Below are 23,076 nucleotides of genomic sequence, written 5' to 3'. Positions count from 1 at the left end.
GTTTATCACGGCGAGCTCGGTACGCAGACAGTTGTCCGCAACGTTAAACGAGTAAACTTCGACCCGGGTAAAGTGAGTTTTTGCACTCGGCTATGCAACAAATAACAATCGAATGTTCCATAGACAATACAGGAAATTTACAATCGACATATTATTATTAAGTTTTTGGACTACAAGTTGAACTTGGCTATGTATTACCTTGGTTACTTATATGACCTTATTAATAAGGTTTTGCCTGCTACACTAAACGAGTTAACTTCGACCCGGGTACTTTACCCGGGTCGAAGTTTGCACTCGGCTATGTAACAATCGACCGCCTCTCTATATTTATGTAGTACATTATTCTACACACACAAGTTGTTAGGAAATTGACACTATTATATAGTAGCACAGAGTACTATAATACTGGCGTAGGTAGTAGGCACTCGACGGACGTACGTTACGTTTACATGATCTGCTGGGCTTGTCATAAGTTTTAACCGGATCAAATTACGTTGATTTGATATCAGCATAATATTATACATTTCTATTACAATCTAGTATAATATTCTACATAAGTAATCTATGTATCTTCTACTATATCTTACTACGAGATTTCCAAATTATACAAAAAGTTATTTATTATTCGCTCTGTAGATGTAATGCCAATATTGTACTGTAATAGCAAAAGTTATTTGCCGCGACACTTGATCGCGTAGTGTGTACTCTTACCCCAGTATCCGGACCCCCCTCGGGCGCGTGTAGGGGGGCAAGTGGGACAACGTGACATTGATGTAGGTGTGAGAGCGGCCGCAGATAGGGGTAATTTGTTGATGCCTTTACGACGAACGTTCAATTTTGTATGATAATGTTTCAGTGAGATTTAAATATTTTAGTGTTTTTGTAGTAGGAATATTATGAGGTGTTTGTTATGCTTACATAAGGTAATAATAATACTAATGTAGTTGTACATAATATAATGTAGTAAATAGTTATACATAATATCATAATGTTTATATTCATGATAGTTGCTTTTGTTTTTTGGCTAGGTTTGTATTTTTATGTCGTCTAATGTATATGTAATTTATCGCAATTCGCATTAAGTAATATATAATAATCTCCATTACTTTTTCATATTATATTTACTAGCTGTTTGACCGAGCTTTGCTCGGTATTCGATAAAACACAATTATAATGACATTTTCTAAAAATGATTCTTAGCTAGATCGATTTATCGCCCCCGAAACCCCCTATATAATATATATATTATATAGGGGGTTTCGTATATATACAAGGTGTAACAAAAATAAGTGATAATACTTTAGGGTGTGTACGTGTTCCTTGTAGAGACTTCACTGTGAAAGTAGCAGCGCTGAAAGACGAAAAAAATTTTTCACTTTTGTATGGGCAAGGGCCCGAGCGTCACGAGTTTCCCCATACAAAAGTGAAAAAAAAAGTTGGTCTTTCAGGGCTGCTACTTTCACAGTGAACTCTCTACAAGGAACACGTACACATCCTAAAGTATTATCACTTGTTTTTGTTACAGGTTACTTAATACAGGGTGTATTTTGTGTAATTTTTTGCTGACAATATGTTGGTCATTACTTTTTTTCAACACCTTCAAAAATTAGCATTATACATATTTAAACTTTTTAAAAGAAAACAATAAAATTATTAATTACAAGTTATCACGAACATCAACAAGGGCATATTCCTCTATGATTGTCCAAGATCGACGTCTGCTTGCAATCATGGTTTAAAACCATTTTTTTATTATACATACATAATTTATGTATTAATAACTATGGTCCATGTTAGATAATATCTATCATGGACCATGTTAATACATAAAGAGCTTTACGGGTTACCTAATCTATCAAAAATGAGACCCAAATTTCTTCGATTTGAGACCAATTCCACTTACGTAATTCCCAGCAAAAAGCGAGGATACTTAAAATTGCCTCAGGGTACAAAAAACGTTTCCGTTTGTTGGGCACACGGGGTACAAGGTTCGATGGGCGGGGCACTCGAGCGTGGCGTACAACAGTGGCTAGTGGTACTGACGAAAGTCGTTACACTTTTTTGGTAAAATATTTGGTGCAAATATAAATGGTGATAGGATTGTGGAAACGTTAGTCCTTGGTATCATTTGAGAAATGGTTTGTAAAACATTGTTGAAGGAATTGCTTACCTTAATATTATTGATTGTCTGACAGCACTGTAGCTAAGCCATTATTTTGGTTGGAGTTTACAATAAATAAATGTCTTTAGATTTTTCATTTTGGATTTTGGGCCATCTAATGGCGGATCGTGCTTAGCAGGCCCAATTCTCATTCATGGAATGTTGCTACGATCCTAGGCTATGCCCACGGAATATATAATAGTGGCTATGTCACTCTCTCGTGAGGCAGCATATAAAAGTGCGAGAGAGACAGCCTGCGATTGAAGTGACATTTTAGACGATTGTGAACCGTGTACATTTGCAGAGGCTTAGCTAAGAGATAATTTGCGAATTGAGCTGGGGTCAGCGATAAGGCACGTTTAATGTTTTCTTCGAGCTTGGGTGTTTCCTGTTCGGGCTGTTTGCCGAGTAAAAGCTTCTATGTTTGTCAAGAATGTCCTTATCTTTTCCCACGGATATGTCATCCGTGTACTTTGCACATTGAGTTATGTATATTATGGTCAGTGTTTTACGTATTTTTATGACTAGGACTTGCTAGCATCTTAGTCGCGTCAGAATATGTTTGTCGCACGGTTACAGTTTTCGGGAAAAAAACTATCAGTATATAAGTCCTTATTAAGTGTCAGTATGTATTTTATCTATGGACTAAAATACTTTTCTTCGAAGTTGGTTCAGCGGTTTTAGCCTGACAGACAGACTGACTGACAAGTGACAGGTCATTTAAAAGAGTTACTGCCAGAGTGACATCAATAATTTATATTGGCTATGCAAACTTATTGTAAGTCCGAAATATATGAATTGAATAATAATACATCGGGAGTTTCTACTTTTTTCAAACTATTGGCATAACGTCTTATTTCATCAGATCTACTGCAATATGTACATAACAGTATACAGTATACTGTGTCAGGTATAAAAAGGAGGTAGGCATTGGAGGGACACTCCTAAAATCTGCAAAAAATCAAAATAGGGGGAGAGTTTTGACAGTTTTATAACCAAGGGCTTATTAAAATGTTGTGCACGTTCCACTCTCCCAATAGAGACCCAGTTAAAGGACTGAGGAATGGCCAGGTGTACCTTGAATGCACAAACGGCTAAAAGCCATTTAGAAGAGGATATTAGAAGTGGAGCAAAAGATACTGGATGTTACATTACGTAATAAAATACATTAAAAAATCATAGATGAAACTATGATTTTTTAATGTTCTGTTTACTATTATCTAGGATTAGCGCAATGTTATGTTCGCGTCCTTATGAAGGCTTAACAAGCATTTTTTGCGTTGCGTTTTGCGTATACAATTTGGTTTGCGTCGTCATATTCTGAAGGCTTAAAACAAGCATTCTTTACCAACGTGAACTGAAGAGGAGCATTATTCGCTTATTCGATCGATTGCCTGCGATCGACTTAGACTGTACGCTATAAACAATTTCGCAATCATGGTAATCCATTATTGCCTTTCAACACAAAGCTCATAAAAATATAAAATACAGATGATGTTCCAAAACGTTGAGGAACGTAAGGTGATTTGGCTTATTTTTACTTATGGGTGCAAGTTTACTTAATATTTTAATGGCGTAAAAAATGGAATTAATATTATTAGTACTACTAAAAATAGCCGCAAAGCGATCCAGAAAATCCAAATTTTCCCGTTGTTTCGTCTCACTGCTCACAATTTTCTTTATATTCAAGGACATTTTCTCCCTAAGACCCTTCGTAGCTCTCAGACCTTTGATATGATTAATGGGGGTACGTGTCGTCTCGGTTTCAAACAATTTATCAGGGGAACAAATAACCGCTATTTATACGGTTATCCTTCGAGCTGTATAGTAGTGTATAGGTATTGTTTTTTTTTTTGTTTAGAATAAGAAGAAAAGATCAATGGCAAGTATTTTAGGTGAACAAAAAATATTGGTAAGATGCAAATAATCAATTTATGCCAAATTAAATCCAAAGCAAAAGTATTAAAGTGGTTTTTGCATGATCAAGTAATATAAACTTTATCTACCGAGGATGATTTCTTAACTAAGTAAGTATACATAATATTACATCATATTGTGTATTCCTATCATTACCTAGTCGTAACTAATGTTAGGAGTAGGATTTACACCGGTTTTCAATATAATACTAGAATCAAGTTGGCTGCCCAATAATATTTAAATATTCTTCTTTAATCTACTCTGTTTTTCTCAGTATATTACTGAGCAAAAGAAAAAAACAATACGGATATTAAATAACAAAATTGCCTATGCAGTATGCATGTCAACATTCATGGAGCAATGAATTATTTCGACATTATAATATAATGTTCGCACGATGCCTTCTTAACATGATTAGACTATATTAGGCTGATGTTATCATCACCTCAGCCCACTCGACCATTGTTATTCGATTACATAACGTGGAATAGGTAACGTTATAACGTACATCCCATTAGTAACGAGATACCCTTTCGTTTGTGTTCAGAAATATTTTACCTCGGAGTCTATTACAGTGGTTCCTATCTCCATGGCATAAGGGTCCTGTCAGAGGTAATATAGCTCGACACCCTTTCGCGTGTGTTCACAAATATTTTACCTCTGAACCTATTAGAGTGGTTCCTATCTCCTTGGCATAAGGGTTCCGGAGGAGGTAATATAGTTCCGAACGAACTGACGTAGCAGCAGTGTGGGCGGTATTGCTATCATAACAGACTACAATCGATATTCATAACAGGCTTGTTGTACCGCAAAAATTGTTGCCCATTAAGGCTAAGTATATTACATAGGTAGTATAATTGTTAAAAAGATTTAAAACAATCCATTTTTTACTGGGATCAAAAGTGTAGCCTATATGTTTTTCGGTCCATAGCTGCATAAAACAGTACAAATACCAAATTTAGTCGAAGTTTTTTTAAAAAGCAGATTTCTGTGCCATAATAATTATAACTAGCTGTTTGACCGAGCTTTGCTCGGTATCCGATGAAAATGACATTTTCTAGAAATGATTCCTAGCTAGATCGATTTATCGCCCCCGAAACCCCCTATATACTTAAAAATAATAAATTGAAAAAAAAAAAAAAATTCATAAAAATCGTTGGAGCCGATTCCGAGATTCCAATTATATATATATATAATAAATATATATATATATATATATATATATATATATATATATATATATATATATATATATACTTTGATACCACTAACCAGAGCCTGTAGTCAAGACCTTTTCTTTATCGATTCTTTATATAATCGTCGATCAAAATGTATAGAATTGACATTAGACGAGTCGAACGTCAACGTCATATTCGCGAATTTTTAAGTCAATTCCTTAAATTTTGTTGGCGGCGATTCTATAGAAAAGCGATAAAGAAAAGGTCTTGGCTAAGGCATCAGGTTTGTATTACAATGTAGTTTTTTTTTACAAGAAACAGCAAATATAGAAAAATACTATTTGTCAAAACTAAACCAATGTTTTCAAAAAATTCGTATTTTTCGAATTTTCAATTGGGTTGGGGCACCTCATAACAACTATATTCACAACTGTACCATCACAGCCACCTTTTTTGAACCACAGAGTTGCTCGTTTAAAGATATAAGATTATTCTTATTGTGCTGTGATGATGATACATTTATATAAAAAATTGGAGCCTAAAATAATTTTATAATAATCTGAATTTAAAAACTTATTTCCAGAGAAAAATTCGAGACAGTTTTTAATAAGCAAGATTAAAGCTTAATAAATATTATTTCGTGATTAATATTTAAAAACCTGCTAATTTTAATTAAGTATCAATTTACCAATTTTTGGGTAAAATAAATTATTAGATACTTAAAACGTTTGAACAGTCGCTTTCATAATTTGTATCTTCAAAGTCATGAACTTACGTAGGCGTAAAAACTGTCATAGGTGGTCATGGAACGAAGCACCTAAAATAATATTTGAATTTCATTAACCTTTGGCTTTTCGAATTACAGACTTTAGATGAGTTTATTTTATTCACTAACCGATGTTACTTTTATAGGTTTTGCAGTTAGAAGTCCATATTATGGATTCGATCTGTTGTCTTCCTTGATAGTTCTTCTTCTTATGAATGAAGCTTTTCCGTAGCGCGTCTTGTTGTATTGCAATTTATTGTTCTAACCTGTCATGTCTTCACAGTGCACTCTTACTGCAAATAAAATCAGGTCTGCGGCTTTATTTTCTATACATATATCTTAATCAATGTCTTAGCAAAAATAACGCAATCCAACTCCATAATCGCTTATTCCTATTAGGTATCAGCAAAAACCTTGCGATAACAAACTCAAAGGCAAAAGCACTGCGAGACATAACAACATAGGGACTGTAAATAGAATATTAAATCGTTCAATTTCTTTACAGAATGATGTTTATGTACGTTTTTGACCGACTATACTAATTAATAATTATTGCTTGATTACACCTACCGAGTAGAATGGCGAGACAGTGCCCTTGGCAGAGTGCACTGTCACGCTAGGCTACTCGGTAGGTGTAATCAAGCCATGAGGAGGAATGAAACATTGAAGCCACGATTCACGAGTCAGCGTTGCGTAATGCTGAATCACAGGGAAAGGGTCCGCGGAGCGTGACACGAGTTACGTGGGTAGAAGCGAAATTGCTTTGACCGTGAAAAACGCGCGCCATATTAGCTTATTGTTTGTGTTGGAGAAAGTTGTATTGGTTTTTTGAGCACGATACCTTTAGCAGCCTCCACACGTTGGCCGTGTTTGCCGAACAGAAGGGGATGGCGCTATACCAGAAAGAAAGACGCAAATAATTCGATCTCTTTTTTAGTATAGCGCCGTCCTCTTCTGTTCGGCAAACACGGCCAACGTGTGGAGGCTGCTTAAGTCGTTCACTTCAGACAGACAGACACGAGGTCAGACGTATACTAATATCTATATCTATACCACTGAGATTAAGTACTACGTACGTAGTACTTATACCTCAGTGATCTTTACTATAATATTATAAAGCTGAAGAGTTTGTTTGTTTGTTTGAACGCGCTAATCTCAGGAACTACTGGTCCGATTTGAAAAATTCTTTCAGTGTTTGATAGCCCCATTTATCGAGGAAAACTATAGGCTATATATTATTATGATCAATTGCAGCGAAGAAGCAGAGAAAAACGTGGAAAAAACGGGGAAAATTATATGAAATTGCTTATTTAAGAACTACTGGAGCTATTTTTATGTTTTTGGCACACATGAATAATACACCACGTGAAGGGACATATGCATTTTTTTTTGCGGAAAAATGTACGGTTTCCGCGAAATTCCTAATTTACGCGGGCGAAGCCGCGCGGAATATTTAGTAGGTATTATATAGTATATCATAAAAATCACATAAAGATGCACATAGAAAAAAATATCTTGTAAAGTTATTAATTTACAAGATATTTGTTTCTATGTGCACCTTTAAATTTTAAGATTTTCGCGTTTCAAGTAAGTGAGAGACGTAGGCTTGGCGCTCACCTTAAAGGTAGGAGTAGGACAATACATATTTAGTCAGTCTTGACTTGGTATAGTGACAAGTTTTGTGACAGCCTGAAAAATGTCGACAAGCGCTATTCAGACTTCTCACGGCAGCTTTGGTTTTTAAGATAGATTCGTCTATGTGGTTTTTGTGTCGTATAGCCACAGCTATTTTAACTTTCATACAAAACTTTGCATTGCAAAAATCACACTCTAAGCTGTCTAACTACTAGTTTTTTCACAGTTAGTACTTAGCGGTAAGCCTACTGCGTGATGCGTGCTGCGTGATGCGAGCTGCGTGCTGCGTAGGCTATTGTCCAGAAAGTAAATTGCAAAATATTAATTCTCTTGTCTAATGGGTGAATGTAATAATTATTGGAAGTTCGAACTTAATTAATTTGTATTGTAAGACTTTGAAGGGCTTTCGGCTTTCGTTTTCTAACTAATTGTTATTAATATTGAGAAAGTTTTGTTGTGGGATTTACTTCAATTATTAATCAGTAATTTTAATTTTTATGAAATATCTTCATGGACCTCAATCATCAGGCAGACAGTCTCATCATAGTTTTATCGTGGAGTCATTCGCCAGTCTGCGTCTATCCTTTTTTTTAATTATGCCTAATATTATGTAATATTAATAATGAAACATAAAACACAAAACTTTAAGTAATCTTAAAAATGTTACTTTAAGCATTTAATTATTAATTACAATTACTTACTGCCTTTTAGCGGATTAAAAAAGCTCGGTCAGGATTTTGTTAGCTTGTCATGGTTAGTCGATAATTTAAGCGAACCTCCCTGGCTATGGAAGCCGGGAGCGTCAAATAAGATGACAGTGCAATACCTTTGTGAGCAGCAAGTGTATTTTTAACCGAACAAAAGTTAGGCTCTCATTGTAATGTTACTCGTGCTGTTTTAATGCAATTTGTAATGATCACGCCTTTTTAACGATTGGCGAAGGTTCCCCATTTGTCGGAATCTTTTTAGGGTTCCGTACCCAAAGGGTAAAAAACGGGACCCTGTTACTGAGATTTCGATGTCTGTCCGTCTGTCTCCAGGCTATAACTCAAGAACCGCTATAGCTATAAGTTAGACTTCTGTAATTTTCACAAATTGTGTATTCCTGTTGCCGCTATAACAACAAATACTAAGAAGTCGGTTAAAAACAAAATAAAATGAACATTTAAGGGGGGGGCTCCCATACAATAAACGTATTTTCTTTGGCTTTTTTTGCTCGTAATCAATAATGGTAGCAGGTAGGCACTTGATATACTCACAAAATTCTTATTTATATTTGTTCTTTAATAATTAATAAAAAAAGTATTAAATAAATATTTAAGGGGGGCTCCCATACAAAATACACAATTTTTTGCTAACTTTCGCTCAATAACGGTACGGATAACGGAACCCTTCGTGCGCGAGTCCAACTCGCACTTGGCTGATTTTTTCTTATCATAAATGGCTATTAACATAAGCGGTCAGGCTTTCAAGCATACCATAATATTATCTCCATATCCATCTTAATCTCTTCAGCTGAAGCGTGAAGACTTGAAGAGGTAACAGATACAGACAGACACACTTTCGTATTTATAACCCTAAGGGTGGGTTGCACCAGAGGCGTAGTTATAGTTTAGGTTAAGGTTATGGTCAAATATGGCGTCCATTGTAGACTTTTACTAGGGATTTCACAGGGACAGTTCATTTGACATTTTGTTATGGTTAAAGTAAGTTGGTGCAACCCACCCTAAAAAAAAAACTAGGCCTTTACATCCGTTGTGGATGATTTATACAGTATTTTTCAGAGCGAAGTAACCACTCCTCAAATACTGTAGTGCCTGGGACAAGATTTAAATGTCCGTATGGTTGCCCAAGCGCATACGGCATTCTCGCATCATAGTCGGCCTAGTCCAGAGGAAAGAACTAGTCAATACGTCTGGGACCAACTATGTGCGGGTTTCCTCACGATGTTTTTCCTTCACCGTACGAGCGTCCGTATTATGTACTTGAGATCAGAAAATGTCTCATAGGTACACGCCTCCACCCGGGTTCGAACCTGCACCCTCTAGGAGTGCGAACCGAAGTTCTACTCATTAGGCCACGGACGCTCTTAGGGTGGGTTCACAGTACACTTGTGAACCCACCCTAAGTATTAGCATAATACCTAGCAATACCTAGGTACCTAGCTTTGTAGATTAGAAAGAGCTACATGTTATTATAGAAGACCAGCGGGTTCAACGTACCGGACACGTCACACACAGGTGCCTGCTGTAACATTGACATAAATATGTACGCATTATATTCTATTACAATTGTATATAAAGGTTATTTGCATTTTTAAAGGCCTTTTTTCACGTTTAACCACAGCTGTTGCATGATTGCTACGGTGCTACCATGATGGCGTAGCTGTCTGTACCTTTTTTAATTGACATCGATCTTGGGCAACTGTAGACTAATATGCGTCTTTACACGATTTCCAATGCAATTGCATAACTGATATATATCTGTGACGGTACCTACAAGCTCCATAATCCTGCATCGCGCTATCGCAGTTTCTGAGCACGGCAAGATATAACATCGCAACACGGCAATACAACGGCATATACAACGTCTTATGCTAACTACTAACTCACATACGGTTTTGCTCGCTAGTTTTACTCCGAATCGAAGGAAATGACATATTATTTTACATATTTAATTCTAGCGAGCCGGCTCGAAGCGAGCCTTCGAGCTGTCAGTTTTGCGGTCCACACGGTGGTTATTGCTCGATTTGGAGTAAAACTATCGAGCAAAACCGTAGCTTTATGCTAAGTACTCACATACGGTTTTGCTCGATCAAGCAATAACGTCGAGCAAAACCAGCGGCTCGAGATTTCGTCCACACATTCAGCATTGCTCGATAGTTTTTTTCTAAATCGATATATTTAATTCCATCGAGCCGGCTCGATGCGAGCCTTCGAGCTGTCAGTTTTGCGGTCCACACAGTAATTATTACTCGATTTGGAGTAAAACTATCGAGGAAAACCGCATGTGTACACTTAGAATGACGTTAGTGGGCTTCGGCCTGACCGAGCTCGCTCGGTCGGAACTTGGAAGATCTTTCTTTTCGGTCGCCACGCACATAATTAAAAACAAATATTTATATAAACAAGTCTTATGATATAACTTTAGTATAGAAAACATCAAACATAATCTAAGTGTCTAGAAACCAGTGCTGTAAATAGGGCGGTGCCACCGGTGCCCAGTAACAGGGCGTAGACTCTGGGGGGGGGGGCGCAAAAATGGCAAAACCAGGCAGGAGTATTATTTTTTCGGTTTGCTCCCGATAATAGTTCCCGTTGCGCGCCTAGAGCACGATTCCAACAGTAAAATATGTAGACCTATATTTTGGGTACTATAATATTATCTAAAAAAGCAAGGGCGCAGTTGTAAAAGCTCGCACAGGGCGCAAAAAAGACTGTTTACGGCACTGCCAGAAACTGATGCATATTCACACGTATCTAATCACTAGTTTTCCACTGAAGTACCTTTCCGAACGTTCAGTAAAGTGTAAACAGATAGGCCGATAATTGTATGTGGGTGATTGATAATGTGGGTCGCAGATTACGAGGTCACATAGCTAACTATCGGCTGAGGTAATTGCACTATTTATGGACATTTACGATTGCCCGTATGTTGCCTACTGGCTTATTATGTCTGCCTCTCTTGACATGAATTGGATTTTATCAAAGTATTATATCATTATGACAGTTTGTAAATATGGCTATATACGTACTATCCACTATTGACTATTTGACTATGCGGTTTTTTACTACTTAACAGGCATAGCATACAGGTTTAGTTGGAGTCTCGATTAAAATATTTTTGTCCCGAAAAGTTACAAAGATTGAAGACTTGTAAGTAATTCAAAAGATTATGTAATTCAATGATAGGGAATTCATTATCCTTTTAGTTTTTTTATCAGTCTCATTTTAATATGAAATTAAAACTCCTTGGGTTTGAATTAGTATCATTTTGTACACTATACTTATAAGAGTAATTAGGTACATGACGATTGATATATTGGAGTTCCGCATTTAGAACTCGTGGAGTAGAGTAATTATCTTGAAATAAGGCCAGCGCGGTCAAATGTGCAGGGAGTGCGGCAATATATTAAATTGGGTCAGATAACTGCAGTTTCTAACAGATACATAAATTTTAGGGCTCTATCTGTTCGCTAAGTTTTAAATTTAAAGTTGCAGTAAAATGCCTTTCCCAGAAGTATCTTGAATGTTTTTATGTGGCCCATATTTTCTTTAGTCTTCTCGTAGTATGTGTCTAAATGGGGTTGCTTATTTTGCAATATATTATTATTATACTACACCGTACTCGCATTTAATATAAAGTATACACTAATAATCGTGCTTGTGAAGTAGTTTACTAAAGAAAAAAGTCTTCTTTTTTCTCCTACAATAGTTAATCAAAAACGTATTTAAGCTCAACAAGACTAGTGAAAAAAGAAGACCTATCTATAGTAATTGTTCAGAAAATTGTTAAACTGGTCTGAACATACTTTCATTATTAACATTATCAGTAATTGGTCTGAACTCTGAGCATACTTTCATTATTAAGATTATCATTTGTTTTGAAAAATGGCTGCTCAATAAGACAGCTGTGGCCGGTGGGTCTGACTGAGGTCACACTTGTCGTGAGGTCGTGACCCGCGGCACTTAAGCGAAAGGTCAAGTGCTTGTGTAATGTATTACACGGAGCAGACTTCATAAAATGTTATGGATGCATTTGTAATGCGATTTTGATTGTCTGATAACTTATTAAATGTTGTCTGAGGAATAATTTTATAGTTAGACAGACATCTACAAAGACATCTACAGACATCTAAAATCTAGAATCTGGATAGTAGCACCTCTATAATAGTTAAACACGTCGTTTAGGATAGGTATTATTAGATCCTTTCTGTTCATTGTAAATAGTTCATTTACAATGAAAGTATGAAGTGGTTCCTTTGCTTTTTAGAAACCATTGATTGATGTTATTGTGAAACCCTCAGTAGTCATAGAAACTCAGTTCTATCTAGTTCCTTTACGACTGATCGAAACGATCTATCGCAAATTAGTAGCTGCCCAATGACAAATTTTCTGTGCTTTAGAAAAATCTTCAATTTCCTATGTATTTCCCTGTGTTGATCGTCCATTAGTCAATAACTGCTAAGCGTCTCCCAAAGTCTACCATGTAACATTGTTCTCTTTCAGAACTGGGAGCCGAAACTAGCGGGGGCGGAGGCTGGCGTGGAGGCCGCTACCATCACCGCCCTCGCCGCAGAGGCGGCGGAGTGGCGGACCAGCCAGGACGGCCAGCGCATCCTCACCACCACCCCGTCTGTGCTGGGCGGCTGCCGAGCCCAGGTGTACCGCGTCGCCGGCGCCACGCAGTGGTACACCGCGGTCATCGTTGGCGTCAATGAGCATACCGGGGTAGGTGGTACTGTCCTCAAATGAGGCCCTTTACCTTTCATTTACTAAAGTTAGGTTTACCTTTCAATTTATCTCGGACGCAACGCAACGAAGGTGCTGTGAACTGTTATCGCCAATCCAAAACGTACTAAGTGCTGCCAGTGGCCACATAAATATAACAGATCCTAAACGTATCTTATACAAAGTGCCGTCTACTGTACCTATGGCGTCAAAAATTCAGAACTATTACATCCGTGGGTTCTGCAAGTTTCCTAAATTGCGCGGTAAACAAATTGGTATCATTATACTAAGCTTTATTTACATTTTAGAAAACTAAATGAATCGTAAAGAAAGATCTAACCTAACCTACTTAGTAGGTTTAATCGACGGAAACATAAAATTCATAGCAGCACAATCGTAGATTCCTACGGTTGTGGTGCTTAAGAAAAAAGCTACCAGATAAAAATTCAAATATTTACAATAAAATATGGAAGGTATCCTAAAGATTAGATGAAATTGAAAATTTATCGTCAGATTAAACTATATCGCCCGTCGAACGAGGCCTAAGTTAGGCTATATTTCATCCAGATTAGATTATAAGACCCGAACCTAAATAACCAATTACTTTCCCAAAATAAATTAACGAAAATATCCAAAAATTTAGTAAACCGGTTAATGGAAATCAGATTTCTATTTCTTATCGTATTTATCGGAAAACTGTTAAAGCAGATGTTTTTGATAAAGAAACGGCCTTTTTTCGTCCAAAAGTCTAAAAATTTATTAATTTCTTGTTCAGCCTTACCTTTATTATCAAAATAAAATAAAAACACTGTGTAATGACTAATGAGTTATTTACAAAGTCTAATTATTAATTATTTACTTGCTACAACTAAAAAGTCAATATATATTTACTGCCAATGTCAATTAAAAAAATATCGCGAGTTTTTGTTATACTTAGAAGAAGTACATATTTCGCTTTTACTTTCTGTTAATTTGTTGTTCCACAAGAAACGAGGGCATCTAATATAGTCATCAATGCGTGTGAATTATTATTTACAGATGGTTTTTCCCGGGGGAGAATGGGACTAAATTAGACATCGACGTTTTGACAAAATTGGACGGTATTACACTTGATAGGCGCTCCTAAAATAGCTTGTTTGTATTGATTTTACGTGGTGCTTAGTAGGCCTTAAATGTTATATTATTAAACTAAGTACCTAGGAGATCGATGCAAGGAGTTTTAGTAGAAATAGCAGCTTGCTTGAGTGACGATTAAAATCATATTTTTGCATAGAAATGGGACTTTCATTCTTATTACATAAAAAGTTTGGTCGAACAAAGGTAAAAGGTCCACTTTACACGCACGTTATACGCACAAATTACTCTTTCGTCAATCTCTACCAACATACATCCGTTGCAGAGAGTCCAAAAACCAAATTGTTACGTTATATAGTAATAAAGATCATCCCGTAAAAAAAATGTATAAAATGTACAAAAACATATCGTAAAAAATAAGATGATCTTATAAATATACAAGATTTGCCTAGCTAGGACTATAAAATCTAGTCTAGTCTCACCAGTTTTCGCGGTTCGCCATACCAATTTAAATAAGCTCCAAAATCGGTGTTTCGATTTGAATAAATGAATGTCGAAATGGCAACGATTTAGATAACGCATGCGATACGACCGCATACGGCGTTTATCAATAATCATGTCCTGTTTCTAGAATGGCCATAAGCGTGTATAGGTAACTGTAAAGCCATTCTACAAGTCCAAAGCGGGAAGTTGTTTTAAACCTGTTTGTTGAACGACGCTATCCAGCTTAGTAATGATGGTATTTTATAAGGACGTACGCCTTATGCTTCCATTACACGGGAACTGTTTGCATAATATCCACATTTTCATAGTTATAATTATTATAAGTGTGAATTCTGTCTGTTCGCACCTTTTTCTCTAACCTCTTCATATTTAAATCATTGAAAGGACTTCGTTGAAGTTTGGTATGGAAAGGATATGGATACTTTTTTCACTGAAAAAGTATTTCATGTTACCTAAAGTATTTCCTGTAACCTGAAGTAAAATATTTCGATAACGAGATTTTACACAAAGAAGCGGCTCTGTATTCTGAATTTCTTGAGTCCGATAAGATAACTCTTTTGCATGGACTCTCTTGTAAATATCAAAGGTCATACTAGAAATCGAAGAAGTGTGATCGGGGTACTACGAGGCACTTTTAAGAAAGTCGTTAAATGAAGATAAGCGGACGACCAGACATAAATGCCGCTTTCCATTCGCCCAGGTTTTTATACGCATGGACTTATTAGGCTTGATCGTTGAATTAATCAACAAACTGGTTCGAGTGTTATGGCGGCTTAAAATACCTCGGATGCCGGACAATGCTCGGTGTCATACAAGGAGCTATTATTATGCTAGAATTACTAGATAATAATAATTGTATTCTTGTAATAGTCATGTTATTGTCAATTATTGCTAAAGTATGTTTGGTAGATAGAGTTAGAACTATGTTACTCCAAAGAAACCCACAACAAAAGGATCACTGTTTTAGATTTTTTTTATGTTAATTGATACAGATCTACAAGGATCACATGACGTAGCAACAAAATGGCGGCGTTAATTTGGTTCTCAATAAATCCTTGGAGAATTGCAAATATTATGTAGCGCATTCTACATAATATGTTATAATCTATCTTCTATAATATAAAAATGAGTCGCTGAATGTGTTGCTAAGCTCAAAACTCGAGAACGGTTGGACCGATTTCGCTAATTCTTTTTTTAAAATATTCCTTGAAGTACGAGGATGGTTCTTACGGAGAGAAAAATTCTAAAAAAAATTTTTTTTTTTTCCTGAAAAAGTCTAAAACAACACTTTTCTATACTCCCATACAAAAGATTTGTGATAATACTTAAAAGTCAAATATATAAAAATGGATTTTCAATTATGTTAGTAACGCTAAAACTCGAAAACGGCTGAACGGATTGGGCTAATTTTAGTCTTAAAATATTCGTAGAAGTCCAGGGAAGGTTTTAAAGTGACACGAAGTTCACCGGGACAGCTAGTATATTATAATTTATAACGCATTCGCATTTAATGAACTCAGATGCAAGTACGTTTAATTCTACTCCTACCTGTGAGGTAGCCTAGTCTAAAATACGTATGTTGATCGAGCTGACTAGTGTAAAACTTAAAATATGTAAAATTAGCCTAGACTCTTCCGTATTTGCTATAAGCTCACAGTTTTGTCATAAACAGTAATCAAGTTACTAAATAACCCTTCAACTTTATAATACGTTACATGTTTAGCAAAGATGGGTTGTATTAAATTATGTCGGAGAAATGTCGTTATATAAATATAACTCCCTCGATTCCACCTCAAGGGGGTGAGACGAACTCAAAGAGAAACTTTGTTTTGCGTTATTGAAACACTTTATTATTTTTCTTTCATCCTTCCCTTTGAACCGGAATATCTTGCGCCGGGGGTATTTTTCTTCAAATTTACCAAAGGTTATGTGATGTTTACAAATCAAATTTAATCCTATTACCTTATGTACCTGAGTCCCGAGGCGATATAAGTATTTCCTTTGAGTATCCAACCGTGCGTCCAACAGCAACGTTTTGGAGGTAGTTAAATAATCGCATCGATAATTTCATCAGCAAAGTAATCCAATTTATGGGATAAGACATAATGCGTCAATCCAGTGATCAATCCAGCTTTGGATTGGATCACTGGATTGGAATGATCTAAACAGGTCATAAGTGACATGGTACTTTCGAGTTGCGTATTGTACCAAGTCTAAATACTAGAATAATGTTGAGAACAAGTGTAATAACAAAATAATTTGTAAGTTTAAATAATACATCATACAAAAGGCTTCCGAACTTTCCCAATCATAACATTAAGTGCTATTTTTATCCCGATCTCGTCGATAGCAAAAGTTCGGGATAAGATCGCAAAGCACTTAAATTAATCTCGAACTTTGCTTTGTAATTATAGTTAAAAAGTTAGGGCATTAAACAAATTTATATTTCGAATTAGCGAGTAGCAAAGTTTGTCCATCTGAGATGTCAAAGTTTCGGAGCATTTCGCCCGTTGCCCCGGAGGAGGGGGGGATGGGGATCTGGTAACCCAAGTAACTTTCCGAAAGTTCTCTCTTTGTTTCAACAAAGTTTCCGTAACTTTGTCTTTGGCTCACAAATATGTTTATCGAGGGCTCAACTCTATTGAAGTTGTATTTTTGTATCAAGGTTATTATGTTGTGGGTGTAATTTGAATTTTGATAACTTGTATTGTAATTTTACTTTGTGATTCTCCATGATTTAGAATAATTATTTATGAGTGATCTCTATTTTTCTTTGTAGTAATAATTTATCATAGTCAGACATTAGATCCTAGATTTTTAAAGGACTAGGGTATATAATATATTATATAGTGTAGGGTATGGCTTTTTTATGGTTTTTATGTTATATCACTTACAATATTTTGTATATCGTTCAACCATGATGTGATTTTATTAAATAAATTAGATCAAAAAGAAACATTTTGTACCTACAACATAAATAACCTACCAAGTATACACCTAACACTAAACAAACAGGTACCCTAAATTGGTACTTTACAACGCTATTTGATACATTTTATTACTAACAAACTTTGGCTATCAATATTTTCAGTAGCGCTTCATCAATCATAGTTGCGCAATAGAGCGAGGGTAATTTGTTATTGATTGGATATAACGAACACGAAACAGACTCTGTTTATGTTAATTCCCGCGTGAGAAAGTTTCAAACAATGTTTTTATTTACATCCGAGAATGTGGGGATTTCGTTTAAACTAAATAGCTGTGCGAATGAGATAAACTTGCAGTGTTTAGGTGAATGCCTAGGTCTGCTTGATTTGTTGGAATTTTTGTACTTACTTATACTATTATAAATATCTTCGGAGACTAGTTTCGAGGTTTTTTAACAGGTTTTTATCTATTCAGTTATTGTCCCATTGATTTGAAAGATGAATAAACTTTACTTTTTACTCTATTACTTGATAAACTTCCGTTACCGTTATTACGTCAACATAGCCAATTTCCAATATAGATGAGGATTGTTAGCGTTTAACTTTATTTTTAGTTTCTACTCCTGTCCCACCTAAACTCCAATATGTTGCCCAAGGGTAGAAAACGACTTTAGTCCACATTCAACCCCCCTTAATGCAGAGTCTAATACACAAGTTTGTTCAACACAACTACAGACTTCTCAAGGCCTTTATCTCAATATCAACAACAGAATTAATTCCAATTTCCACGTTCCGACATCTTTACTTATCTTTAATTGCCATTTCGACGTTCAACAGTCACTTGTCAGGTTTGAGCCCTTTGATCTCGGCTCGAGGCGCTCGTAAAACTCCGCCTTTGTTTAAACTTGGCGAAAATCGATTTCAATATTGTTTGCTCAAGTCTGTTTGAGACTAGTGAATAGTACGAATAATATGGTGAGGTTACCAATAATGATAAGGCTAAATATCTATTTAAAAATTATTATTATAGTATATTATACTACCTAAATTTAAAACCAAATAAAAAGGTAGGTACATACTGTTACATAGTAGTTGGGTAAAATTTAAGTAAGTAGTCATTTTGTTAATTTTGTTGACTTACTGCATTATGTTCTAAAGTTTAGTACTTATAATTAAATATGTAGATCTTTTAAGCACTGAGGACATTGACCTCCAACTGCCACATAATTTAGGAACGATAATGATTAAGCAATAAGCGTATATCTTGCATAATAAGACAACTGTTTAGTGCACAGACTCTAAAATAAATTTGACGTTTTGTTCTTCACAGGAGCTCACTGTGACTGACGACACGGTATTGGAGGAGCACAGCGAAGACCCCGCCCTGGTGCAGATGAAACTCCTTGGTGATGGAGGTAAAAAACCTAGTTCACTTAATTAAATGGGGGGCTTGGTTACCCATTTACAAGGGCAACCTAGTTAGGGCACCAGTCTCCTACGATAATTTGTAACTACATCCTAATGATTGTACTACTTTTTTGTATTGTGGGAGAAGTTAATAATAAAGATTAAATAGGATAGTCCTACACAACAGTTAAATGCAGGTCAATAAAATACTACAATTGTGATGCACAATGCTCTTACGAGGCCAACACGATAGCATTTACAATAGTTAATAGAGTCACTTTTAGTTCCTTGGCAAAATATCCAAAAGTTATGCTGTTATAAGACGTACCTATTGTAAGTTTGCTAAAACAAGGGACTTTTTGGGTTGCTAAGCCGTAAAAAGAATATAATTTAGAATTTATAACAGTACCATAGTGGCAGACAAAACTTAAATAGTGTGATTTAGTAATGTTAAAATTTAGGTTGGGTTGCACCAACTAACTTTAACTATGACTGTAACTTTAGCTATAACTTTAACTATAATGCAAAATGTCAAATCTTTGGTTAAAGTTAAAAATGGACATCATCAAGACGCCATATTTAACCATAACCATAGAGCTCGACAGGGCTTTAAATGCACGTGGCGAAAAAAGGAACTACCGCTGTCATCATACAAAAACGCAATTTTTTACAGTTCTCCTTTACCAGCAGCGCCCCCGCCCACGTTCTTATATGGCCTTGTCGGACCAACAACGTCTTCTGTCAAATTCTGTGGTCAAAGTTAAGGTCAAAGTTAAATTAGCCTTAACTATAACCATAATTTTGACCACAACTTTAACTTTAAGCACGCCTCTGGTGCAACCCAACCTTAGAAGTGATAATCTCACACTCTTAACTATTCTAAACGAAGAAAACAAAATTAAAGAGAACGAAACGAAAAACTACGAAGCCAAAGCTATTCGCAATTGGACAGGCTGCAAATAAACAACTAAGGTCGATTATGGGGTTAGCGATAGCGCTCGTTTCAATAAATAGTCGAGATAAGGTGAAGTAGGCAATAAACAAGCCTTTAAGTGTTTGCAATTGTATGTATCACGTGTGTCTGCAGTATGATAGCGATTGCATCATCTGCGAGGACGATTCATTATGTATTTATGCAAAGAACCAAGTTTTCCTTTAACACCGTTTAAGAGGCTTCTGCGATTTTCCTTATACCTGAATGTAATTATTCTCGTCAAGGATTTAAAGTTAAACTCTTATTTAAAATTTGGTAGTAATTGGAAAGATAAGACATCTCTCTTCGTAGAGATTGTGATGTAATCTTGTGTACAATAAATTGATAAATAAAGAGAATGAATAAATAAATAGAGTACGGAATATGATATCTTTTAAATGGAATATAATAATTATAGTGTGGAGTAAAACTACTTAAAAAGAATATTGGCGAATCTTGACCAAGAATTATGGTCTAAACATGTCTAAACTCTATAACATATACATATAACATCAGAAAGTTATGATGTTGTTCGTTCCTTTAAATTAGAATACCACAAATTAAAAGGCCAATGGTACAAACAGTTGTTTCCTTTTTCCCGTTAATCGTTAGTCATGTTACATGTTAAATATTTACATAACTTTCATAATTTAAATAAATTTGCTAAATTATAACATGCAAAACTGAATTATTATGTATTGGGGTTATTGTGGACACGTGTATCTTCTTATTTGACTATGGCTAAGCTAAAAGAAAGGGTAATGGAGGAAATAGATATTGACTATATTTGCATAAAAGTGATTCACAATTTTATAATATTTTTGACGTTATAAAAAGGAGATACCTGTAACTTGTAAGGAGAAATAAAACTGTAACAAAAAATTCCAACCTCCAATTACTAAAAATAAATAATTATTTAATAGGAAAACAATAACAGTAATAGACAATGATTTGATAACATCTAAAAACAATTGATTCTAAAACATAGTGTTTTACGATATACACTTTCTACGATAAAATACAAAGCATAGAGCTTTAAAACTAAAATTTTTACTCTATAAAATTCTCTCTTTGTAGTGCAGCGCGCAATAAAAATACTTTATATTGAAATAGTTTTATTTTCTAGAAGGAAAATTGTAGAGACTTTCCAGTAAGATTGAAACGTAATTGTGATACTTGGTTATAATTATGACAAATTAAATTGTATTCAAAACAACTCTTTACCTATAGTAAGCCAATGCGGAGAAAGTTTCGGTCTTGATTTTTTTTCTGTGTTAAGCACGATAGTAATAATTAATCAACTAAAGCATCGTAAGTTTTTGTAATGTTCGCGAATAGAGAAGAATGGCTGCTCGAAAAACCAAAAAATCCCTATTGATTGCCGGCAAATTAAAATTGTTAAAAACACTATAAATCTAGGAACAATTCGTCGTTACTGCAGATTGCCGAATAGTTATACAAAATGAATGCTCTAACGACACTATTGGGGTATGTCCTCGATGTTCAGAGTACAACAGACATCCTGTTAGGGTAACAAGAACTCGACTCTCGCATAATTGGATATAGGAAGCCGTACGCCGACAATATGCACTGAGTTAGCAAATCCCCAATACAAACTATTGTGCGGTGCGTGCTCAGCTCGGGGAATGGAATCTACTATTGTGATAACTGATAGCACTATCTCTTATCACGAGATAACGTTTCGTAATAGTACAGGCTAATTCTGATGTAGAATTATCGAATGTTTTTAACGTACGTCAATTCCGCAAATTGCTTTGGCAACATTTTTTCAACATTGTTTACTATCCAATTTGATTGATTATTTTCCACGTTAACTTGCACACTATCAAATGTTTACCTATTTGCATCACGGTTCAGTGCATGTATGAAGCTATCTATATCGATGTATGTTGTGTGTTACAGTCCATTGGCCACCGGCTAGTCAATAATAATATAGAGTTGCTAACATTGATATTTTTATTTGCAGTTATCGAATCAATAATGCGAGGGGAGGTTGTTGGTGTAATGCCAAGGCGATCTCGCTCGAATTTACAAGTGAGTAGTATTTATTTATACCACATTCAAATATTCTATGTAGTTGGCTAGCTGCATGGACCGAGTTGCCATGATCGATACCATCAATCACAACGTCTGATGGTTAGAAATTACGTGATATGGGTATTTACTGCAACCTTTTGTAGCTCTACCATGAGTTTAAAGCTATAGACTAGTATTTATCGGTACTCGATACCGACTGCGTTAATATTTAGTATGGCGATTTTAGTTCCGCAAGTAACCGCTAGAGGCGCTGTGAAATTTGCTATACTAAAATTTTTCTGAAACATTTAACGATGAATTGTTAAAATTTTATTTCCAACCTATAAAGAAAACACTGACAATTCATCGTTAAATGTTCATAACGTTTTCACTTTTGAATAATAATGCCGATTATGACTACAGACAATAGAATTATTCAGAAACATTTTGCAAATCAAACAGGCTTACTCGAGGCTTAAAATGCCTTTGTTGAATATACAGATGATTTCCAAGAAACTGGTACGAGAGCTATACAAACTTTATTCATTCGAAACAAAAAACGAGAGGTCTGTTAGAGTTGTACAAATACGGCAAAAAACTCGTTTGAGATCATTATTTGTACTCAAAATATCGGAGTTAATGGTTACACAAATGCCAACACAGTTCAAAACCGAAACCGGCTTGAGCGTGAACCTCGCGTCTGATGAATATGCATGTTAATTAATGTTACTTGACTCGTCTGGGACGACCTGTTTATGTAAATTAAACACCTTTTAAGAATTTTGATGTCTGGAATTGATTTACAAATGTGCTATTTCGGTGCTACCGGTTTAGTTACAATAACCGGATGACCGGAGATCGCCACGGTTCTACAGGGTTCGTATTTCGAACTATCCTTTATTTATATAGTACACTGTTTAAATTCTGCAACTCATGAGTTGTGTTAACCTGAACTTGAAGCTCGATGGAATTATCATTATCAGCTTCGTTTTTGGCATGATCTTCATTATCACTATCATCGTCGTTAACGGTTTCTGAATTCCCCAA

General features: G+C 35.5%; 1 protein-coding gene across 2 annotated transcripts in view; it reads left to right on the top strand.

Moving 5' to 3' along the window:
- The window catches only part of LOC121733870 (lysine-specific demethylase 3A), a 200,247-nt gene that overhangs the window by 61,019 nt on the left and 116,152 nt on the right, over positions 1-23,076 (top strand). For both annotated transcript variants that reach the window (XM_042124265.1, XM_042124264.1), the window contains exons 4-6: positions 12,886-13,107; positions 18,943-19,027; positions 21,980-22,047. In XM_042124265.1, the coding sequence (XP_041980199.1) occupies positions 12,886-13,107; positions 18,943-19,027; positions 21,980-22,047 (375 nt within the window). The remainder of the gene's footprint in view (positions 1-12,885; positions 13,108-18,942; positions 19,028-21,979; positions 22,048-23,076) is intronic.

Source organism: Aricia agestis, chromosome 14 (assembly GCF_905147365.1).
Source record: "Aricia agestis chromosome 14, ilAriAges1.1, whole genome shotgun sequence".
Classification (NCBI taxonomy): domain Eukaryota; kingdom Metazoa; phylum Arthropoda; class Insecta; order Lepidoptera; family Lycaenidae; genus Aricia; species Aricia agestis.
Note: the sequence above shows the minus strand (reverse complement) of the source record. Positions and strands in the feature narration are given on the sequence as shown.